At 40.7% G+C, this 9214-nt stretch overlaps 2 protein-coding genes across 2 annotated transcripts; both read left to right on the forward strand.

The window, feature by feature from the left end:
• Positions 1–1969: 1969 nt before the first annotated feature.
• Positions 1970–3406, forward strand: LOC108139118 (vesicle-fusing ATPase 2). The gene has a single exon (XM_017261731.2). The coding sequence runs from the start codon at positions 2063–2065 to the stop codon at positions 3077–3079; it is 1017 nt and encodes a 338-aa protein (XP_017117220.1). The 5' UTR covers positions 1970–2062; the 3' UTR covers positions 3080–3406.
• Positions 3407–4063: 657 nt separating this feature from the next.
• LOC108139320 (vesicle-fusing ATPase 2) lies at positions 4064–8081 on the forward strand. The gene is made up of 4 exons (XM_017262027.2): positions 4064–4252; positions 4360–4684; positions 5327–6292; positions 6723–8081. The coding sequence occupies exons 1-4, from the start codon at positions 4143–4145 to the stop codon at positions 7575–7577; spliced, it is 2256 nt and encodes a 751-aa protein (XP_017117516.1). The 5' UTR covers positions 4064–4142; the 3' UTR covers positions 7578–8081.
• The last annotated feature ends 1133 nt before the right edge of the window (positions 8082–9214 follow it).

Here is a 9214-nt window from a genome sequence, read left to right on the forward strand (position 1 = left end):
ATTGCCAATTCGTGATACACCCAGGCGCATATGGGGTGCACTCAGAAAAATGATTTACTTAAATTGAAATATATTTTACCTTATTATATACAGAAATATTTCCTTGTTCTTGAAAAATGTTCAAAGGAATAATAAACATTTAAAACTATTAATTAAATATTTGTCAATAGTATATTTTTTTAAAAAGCAGAAACATTATCGGCTATATTTTAATAAATGTTTATAAAATATTTATATACTATACTAGAGTTAATTAAAAATCATATTTAAATTTTAAAGAAAATCTGTTTCTCGAAGTTTTTCTACCATTAATGACTTGAGAATGTCTTGTATAACCTTTTTGTACGAACGTTATTTAGTTTATTCGATGCTTAAAATCATTGTTGAAGTGCATCGTCCGCTTGCATCCCGACCAGTGTCTCCGTTTCAGTGTCGCTCCCTAAGTTCCCCCCGTCATCCGGCAGCAATTTAAATAGTGAGCGCCTGGCTTAATTACATAAAACAGGCAACACGAGAGGCAGCCAAGCTCGGTTCGGGATATATATTCCCTCGCCGGCGGCGCAGTCCTCAAGTCTGGATCTTAGGTCTCGGTCCACTTTTGATGGACATGTGTCTAATGAACCGGCCTAATTAATGTGCATAGCTGGACGCTGGAGTCTCTTCCCTTGTGGGCATGCAAATGGCCTGAAAAAAGGGAAACTGAACGGACGGAGAGTGTTGAAAGCCTTGAGTGGTCAAATTCGGATGGGTCAACAAATTACGGGCATTAAACTAAAGCAGGCCGGGCAAATTAATAAATGTCGATACCCAATTAAACTGTCCGAATATAATGCACGCTATAAATTGTGGGCAAGGGAACCCAGAATGAATAGAGACATCCACTATCCAATTATCGATGCCAATGATTAAGTGCGCGAGGTCAACGGCAAAGAAACGAAGAAAAATGCTATATCGAATATAATTGCACAGTCATCAACCAGAAGAACTAAAAAGCAGGGAGAACCAGTGGGATTCTGCAATATGTGCATAGGCTGCAGCGGAAAGAACTAAGCCCATGAAAACCATAAATCAAGCAAAAGTTTAAATTGTAACGGTCATTACTCATCGTCGATCAAAAACTATATGTCTATCGATTACTTCGCAGTATTTTCTTAGTATTTTCAGCGGCGAGTATAATCAATATTTATTTTATTTTTCAATTATTTCAAGATTATGAATTCTGCGAAACAAGGTTTTCTAAATGTACGATTGGAAATTGTACAAAATTACATAGTACCATTGTTCATTTACATTTTGCTTTTAAAAAACAGAGGTATTCCTTTTATTTTTATCTTATCTTATCCTTACACGAAATTTTCAGAAATGTCCTGTTGGTATTTAAATTTAGCGCGCAGTTTTCTTTTTGACTTAATGGGATTTTAGTATTTTTACAAATTCTTGTTTGGCTTTTGTTTTTGACGGTTAATTCAGGCTTAAAGAACTGGTAACACTTATAGGCGGTAAAACGTTTATATTTAAATTTGTTTATTTTTATAGGTTAAATTAGCTAATACTAATAATAATGATATTCAATTATTAAAATATCATTGTCCCAGTTGTTATTAACCTTCATTTTTATTCTTTGCAAAATGTTCTTTTTATTGCTGTAATTTGTACACATATATTAAATCCATAATGTTTCAAGAAACGTCAGTTAAATGTTTTGAAGTTTTTGAAGTGTCATTATGAGAAATACAACAGATAATTTCATCCATGTTTATATAAAGGCATTTTAAAAAGTAAATCTCATAGCGCTAAAAACATTAAAGTGTAGAAAATAATATAAACAAAAAACCGGTACTTGTTAAAATCGATTTTTCCCGCCTTAACAAAATACGTGATCGATAACCTCAGTAAGATCGAATATGCACTGTTAGGTTAACATGATAACCACTGCCTGTTGAAACAGCTGATGTTAACCCACAAAAAAAAGAAGAAGAAGAATTTCATTAGGTGAAAAATTTGAAACTGCTGCTAGAAAAGCAAATTTATAAAGTGAATTGAGAAAACCCTGTTTGCCAGGATGGTAAAAATAACACTACCCAATCAGGAGGAGCGGTGGGAATTGCTGGGTTCCCGCATTAAGAACCTGAGCAACTACTACAAGATCGCCGACAACGTGTGTCCGCTGGAAATTGCGGCCCGGACCAAAAATTTTACGGAGGATGAGCTTTGTCAACTGGTGCACCGTGCAGCCAGTGAGGCCTGTGCCCGGGTCTCCTCCACCAACGGAGATCTGGATGGGGAAGGTTTGCAAGTCATGCTTGAAGATTTTCTGAATGCCCTGAAGGGGCTGGTGCCCAGATTCGGGGTGCAAAGGGAGACCCTTGAGCAGATAATGCCAAATGGATTTCTCTACTATCGTGAGAGCAAGAAACGGGATGAGTTGATCGATTTTCCAGTTGAAGGATTGTCCTGCCAGTTGATCGAGGGTGATCCCAAGTCTGGTCTGTCAACCGTTGCTGCTAAAATGGCACTGGAAAGTGGCTTCCCCTTTGCAAGACACATTTCGGCCGCAGATTTAATGGACCTCGGCGAGTCCGCCAAAATTCAGTATATACGGAATGTCCTAGAAGATGCATATGTTTCCCGGCGCAGCTGCGTTATCTTTGATGATCTAGAGCGAATCCTGGACTACGGAGCCCTGGGAATGCGGTACTCCAACGCAATACTTCAAATGCTGATGGTTCTCCTTAGGAAACAACCGCCCAGGGGCCACGGGCTGGTCATCCTGTGCACTTCTAATCGCCGCGATGTCCTGCAGCAGCTGGGCATGATGCCAGTCTTCACTGCCGTACACCATGTGCCCAATCTCTCCACGCCGGCTGAAGTCATGGCCGTAATGGAAGCTTCTAAGCGATTCGAACCCGAGGAGATGGGACAGATTAAAGACGCCATGAAGGGCAGGCACATCTCCATGGGCATCAAGCGGCTGCTTGATCTGATGACCTGGGTCAGTCCCCTCAAGCCGGATCGTCGTGCTGCCAAATTCCTCGAGAAAACGGGCGAAGCAATGGGGTGGGAAGAACACCGACTTTGATTCCCCATCACCCACCGCTTTGAGTACCTCAATAATTTTAAGAATGCAGGCAGAGTTCTGAGTACCCCATTAATTAAAAAAAAATCCAATTCTTTTTTTTTAGTTTTGTAAACAATCTTCGAAGGCAATTCCGTCCTGGCATTAAAGAACCAGTTTCACAAAAGGACTTTGAAGGTCTATATTATAATCCAAATGCATTTATTGTACCGGTCTTAGGACCAAAAAGAGCAGCCTAACTATGTGATTGGCATAACCCATATTTTAAGATGTTTTTACTAACAAAGTATTATTTTTATACAAAAGAAATAAACGAATGCCCAATATTTACCTATAATTGCTTTTATAAGCCCGTAGCCCATACGAAAACGAAAGTGCTCCTATAATGTAGGTGAATTTAAATTCATTTGAGCTGCTGTTATTTAAAAGGTGTGTTTAATAATTTGCGGTACTTATCTGAATATACTCAGAAAATTAGTAAAGTGTCCATAGTTGAATTTTCACTATTATATATATTTACAAACGCACTACGGTATGTTAAAAAAAATAATGAAGGTTGTTGTTAAAAATGTTAACAAAACTGGAATTTAAAGAAACATTTTATTTTGTTAAGTCATTAAAACAAATTCAAAGCGGCGCCTGTTTATATGCGAAACTTTACAAATTAACTTAAATGGATAAGAAATAAAATGTTTTATTAAATTATACTTTAATATTTGAGAAACTTGAGCAATATAAAAAATGTTTTTTGTATTGTGTTTTGTAAATTATTAAGTTAAATACAAATTAGTTGATTTCAAGAATAAAATTTGCATGTCATCTTATATTATTAACTACTTTTAACTACTGAATTTTTTTACTAACGATTAAGGTGATTTTTAATCCCGCTTTTCAATTCAAATAACCGTTTCGCAGTGCCATAGCAGGCAGCTTTCGATCGTCTTTCCAGTGTGTACACATACACAGCGCTGACCAGGGCTGCTCGAAATCAGCTGATTGTTGAGTCAATTCTGGAAAATATTTTTAAATTGAGCTGGAAGGGACTGCAAAAGCAAAAGCAAGCAGAATGGCGAGTGAAATGGCCCATCGGATGAAGGCGATCAAGTGCCCCACGGACGAGCTGTCGCTGACGAACAAGGCGATTGTGAACGGGGCCGATTTCACGGAGGAGGTCAAGTGAGTGTTGTCTTTTTCCACTGGCTACGTGGGCGTCTAGTCTTTGGGGCGAATTTCCGGACTGTTATTGATGCTTCCCAAATCAACTCAACCATCAACGCCCCCAGATATGTGGACATCTCGCCGGGACCGGGGCTGCACTACATCTTTGCGCTGGAGAAGATCAGCGGGCCGGAGCTACCGCTCGGCTACGTGGGATTCTCCCTCGTCCAGCGTAAGTGGGCCACGCTCTCGATCAACCAGGAAATAGACGTGCGACCCTACCGATTCGACGCCAGCGCCGACATCATAACACTCGTGTCCTTCGAGACGGACTTTCTCCAGAAGAAGACCACCACGCAGGAGCCCTACGACTCGGACGAGATGGCCAAGGAGTTCCTCATGCAGTTCTCCGGAATGCCCTTGACCGTCGGGCAAACGTTGGTCTTTCAGGTAGGACCCCACCTACCCTAAAAAAAATTGGGAATAGTTCCCAAACCCCTCCAAAATATGGGGAAAATCTTTGGGTTTTTATATCAAAAATATAAAGGAAATCTTAAAAGTAGGGTTTGCGCTATTACACATATGTATGAGTGAAATCAAGAAAGTCTTTCAGAAATCCAAAACAAAGAAAATCTTAATACATATGGTAAAGTTCTTTCAATAGTCTTTAAATAGCGGTTAAATATAGGGAACAATTCAAACGAGAGAAAGCCTACTTTTGTTGTATGTTTTAGTAACCAACTCATTAACTAACTAAACTAAGGCAGTAATAGAAAATAGTGCTTAGACTGTAAAAAAAAGTAAATGAATAAAAAATAAATTATCTAAAAGGCAAAATAGTAAAGTTCATAAAGAATGATATTGTTGAAAGAGAAAATCAAGTAGGATGACGAAATATTGACCGAATGAGTGACTCATAAAATACAAAGTGTACAATCACTACAGCGCACTTCTCGCTTGCAATTTCTGGCAAATATACATATATCCATTTTATTGACCGATTAAGATTATAATGGACTTTTTCCCATACAATAGAGTTAAGCGAAATCCTTGTCTTTCCCTGCAACTAAATGTTATTTATATACCTTCCAGTTTAAAGACAAGAAGTTCCTGGGCCTCGCAGTGAAAACTCTGGAGGCAGTGGATCCCCGAACGGTGGGAGATGCTCTCCCGAAGACGCGGAACGTGCGTTTCGGTCGCATCCTTGGCAACACGGTGGTGCAGTTCGAAAAGGCCGAGAACTCCGTGCTGAATCTGCAGGGCCGCTCGAAGGGCAAGATTGTGCGCCAGTCGATCATTAATCCGGACTGGGACTTTGGTAAGATGGGCATCGGTGGCCTGGACAAGGAGTTCAACGCGATTTTCCGACGCGCATTCGCTTCGCGCGTTTTTCCGCCGGAATTGGTCGAGCAGCTGGGCATCAAGCACGTAAAGGGTATCCTTTTGTACGGACCACCGGGTACGGGCAAAACCCTGATGGCCCGGCAAATAGGAACCATGCTGAATGCCCGCGAGCCCAAGATTGTGAATGGCCCACAGATCCTGGACAAATATGTGGGCGAATCGGAGGCCAATATCCGGCGATTGTTCGCCGAAGCCGAGGAGGAGGAGAAGCGCTTGGGACCAAACAGTGGTCTGCACATCATCATCTTCGACGAGATCGATGCCATTTGCAAGGCTCGTGGTTCGGTGGCCGGCAACAGTGGTGTCCACGACACGGTCGTCAATCAACTGCTGGCCAAGATCGACGGCGTGGAGCAGTTGAACAACATCCTGGTGATAGGAATGACCAACAGGCGGGACATGATCGACGAGGCCCTGCTGCGCCCTGGCCGCCTGGAGGTGCAAATGGAGATCAGCTTGCCCAACGAACAGGGACGCGTCCAGATTCTCAACATCCACACCAAACGGATGCGGGACTTCAACAAGATAGCCAGCGATGTGGACAACAATGAGATAGCGTCCCGGACAAAGAACTTCAGTGGAGCGGAGTTGGAGGGACTGGTTAGAGCAGCTCAATCCACCGCTATGAACCGACTAATCAAGGCAGATTCCAAGGTAGGGCTGTCTTTAGTTTAAAAAATGGTTTGTTTCAAAACGACTATGGTTATAAGACGCTCGGCAACGCATTCGATTGTATTTTCTTCTTACTACAAGCCAAAAAATACTTTTTGGTTTATTTATCAGATTGATTTATTTATTTATTACGGTTACGATTTCGTTTTTGTGTTTAAATAGTGTCGGGTGCGGTAAGCTAAGAACTCGGTAAAAAAGTGTTTACTCATCAAACATTTGGTATTGTATTCGTGGAAAAGTATGCAACAGGTATAAGAAAGCGTTTCCGAATCAATAGCCTGTCTGTCGATCATTAAATTGTGTTCAGCTGCAAAGTAATAATGCACAGGCGAACTAAAAATTAAGTTATATACTTTTATATTCTTAAAACTACGTACCTCAACTATATACTGATTTACTTTTTATTACCTAGGTTCACGTAGATCCTGAGGCTATGGAGAAATTGCGAGTAACCCGCGCCGATTTCCTCCACGCCTTGGACAACGACATAAAGCCCGCCTTTGGAGCCGCCCAGGAAATGCTGGAGAACCTTCTGGCGCGTGGAATCATCAACTGGGGTCCACCGGTAAGTGGGATCCTGGAGGATGGCATGCTGTCCGTGCAGCAGGCGAAGGCCACCGAGAGCTCCGGCCTGGTGTCTGTTCTCATCGAGGGGGCTCCCAACTCCGGCAAATCAGCACTGGCCGCCAATCTGGCCAAGATGAGCGACTTCCCGTTTGTCAAGGTTTGTTCTCCGGAGGATATGGTGGGTTTCACCGAGTCCGCCAAGTGCCTGCACATCCGCAAGATCTTCGACGACGCCTACCGCTCCACGCTGAGCTGCATTGTGGTGGACAATGTGGAGAGGTTGCTGGACTACGGTCCGATCGGACCCAGATACTCGAATCTCACGCTGCAGGCGCTACTGGTGCTGCTGAAAAAGCAGCCGCCGAAGGGTCGCAAGCTGCTGATCCTGTGCACCACCAGCCGGCGAGATGTCCTCGAGGAGATGGAAATGCTGCCGGCATTTACGTCCGTACTGCATGTGTCCAATCTGTCAACGCCCGAGCATGTGCTCGCCGTGCTGGATGACTCGGATTTTTTCAGTCCCGAGGAACTGCAGAACATTGCAAGGAAAATGGCCGGCAAGCGAGTATGCATCGGCATCAAGAAGCTGTTGGCCCTCATCGACATGATCCGGCAGTCGGAGCCCCACCAGCGGGTCATCAAGTTCCTCAGCAAAATGGAGGAGGAGGGCGGCCTGGACCTGGTGGCCAGATCGCACTAGCTACCGCCCATTGCCGAGCTGCGGCTGTCTGTTGTGGAGCTAAACGACGCCTTCTAATTACTTTACATTCCATTTCCAAACACCTAGGGTGGGTCGATTTGATAGATTGGGAATTTCTGGGGCACATAAAAAGGTTCCAACACTATTTTTTAGACAAAATTATGAATGATCCCACTTCAAATCAACTTTAAATTCAGTTATTTCGTACGAAGATCTTTTAAATTGTTTAGTTTCAAACTTATTTAACTGAATCACTGATTCACTGAAATAAGGTATGAAACTAGCCCGTTTGATTTTTGTAAAAGTCGCTTATTTCTGCAAAATATTTTTTTAATTTTTCCGCCCTAAAAATTCTTTGACGCTACAAATCTACCCACCGTAGTGTAAATTTTTGAAAATCAATTTTGAGATGAAATGATGACTCCATTTTACCGCTTTATTAAGACGGAGTAACATTCATCTAAGTTTTATTAAACTATAATAAAGCGCACAACTAACCCCTAACTGAAGACCAACTTGTATGATAATATTCAGATACTTGTTTCAAACTTTAATGGAACCAACGAACTTTAAAAACTCGCATTAACCATTTTATACGAACACGATGTATTTTATAGATTTTTATAAAAAACATTAAACTTATAATGTTACTCGAAAGTTAAAAGAAATGCAAACATAAAATAATTGAAATACAGACAAAAAAACCAATCGAAAAGAGATGCCGCCAATTTTTTAAAGTTTCAAAAACGGGAAGAGAAATCTACAAACTCTGAAAAAATTAAAATCCGTCAGCCTGGTCCATATAGAGGCTTAAGAGTATAAAAACAAAAACAAAACAGTCAAATGTGTTTTGATACCGATATAAAATACGAGTTGTATGTGAACGGAAAAGGAATTATTATCTTATCCTAATAAGGGATGTGAATAATTTTGATATGAAAAAAGATAAAGTCCCAAACATTCAAATACATTTAATTTGAGTGTAATGTCGATTAATAATGAATCAATGGATTTTTTACATCCCTAAGTTGGATCAATTTAGGTTTCAGATCTAACTTAGAAGGTTTAGGTCTCGACTGAGACTTGTGAAATTCGATAGAAGCTTTTTCGAAAACCGATCCAGCGAAACCATAAAGTCATGGATTTGTTGTAAATGCCATTTTATGGATAAATGTGTTGTATTTTGAATAATAAAATAACATAAAATTATATATTTAACCCCATAGTTACAAATAAATGGAGTTTTCCCAAAAGATGTACCACGTTGCAAAACTTTTTGCTGGGTTGGAATTGCACAAAATGCCAGGCGATTTTTTTAAATTTGGATTAACCTAAGTGGATCAATTTGAAAAGTAGATACCTAGGTAAGGCATATTTTGCCTCAACACACTCATACACTCTAGTTTGGCTAAAAATAACTCTACTTTATTTTATTGTTTAATCTTTTAAGTAAATTAGCCGTTTGAAGAAATTGTTGCACTTCGGAATAGAGAATACCCAAGCTAAGGTAACAAACAAAACTAATTGCTTGCAAAAATTTTATAAGTAATACTGCTACCATACAGGAAATACTCCAAACTGGGAAGCCAATGAAAAGATGCCAATAGAAGCAGAACTTGTAGGCATTGACTGCCGAC

Source organism: Drosophila elegans, unplaced genomic scaffold (genome assembly GCF_018152505.1).
Source record: "Drosophila elegans isolate 14027-0461.03 unplaced genomic scaffold, ASM1815250v1 contig_476, whole genome shotgun sequence".
Classification (NCBI taxonomy): domain Eukaryota; kingdom Metazoa; phylum Arthropoda; class Insecta; order Diptera; family Drosophilidae; genus Drosophila; species Drosophila elegans.

Bases quoted from the DNA above. Each gene is read 5' to 3' on its own strand.
- LOC108139118 (XM_017261731.2), top strand. From the start codon at position 2,063: ATGGTAAAAATAACACTACCCAATCAGGAGGAGCGGTGGGAATTGCTG.
- LOC108139320 (XM_017262027.2), top strand. From the start codon at position 4,143: ATGGCGAGTGAAATGGCCCATCGGATGAAGGCGATCAAGTGCCCCACG. The intron at 4,253-4,359 runs GTGAGTGTTGTC...CAACGCCCCCAG, and splicing joins GATTTCACGGAGGAGGTCAA to ATATGTGGACATCTCGCCGG. The intron at 4,685-5,326 runs GTAGGACCCCAC...TATACCTTCCAG, and splicing joins GGCAAACGTTGGTCTTTCAG to TTTAAAGACAAGAAGTTCCT.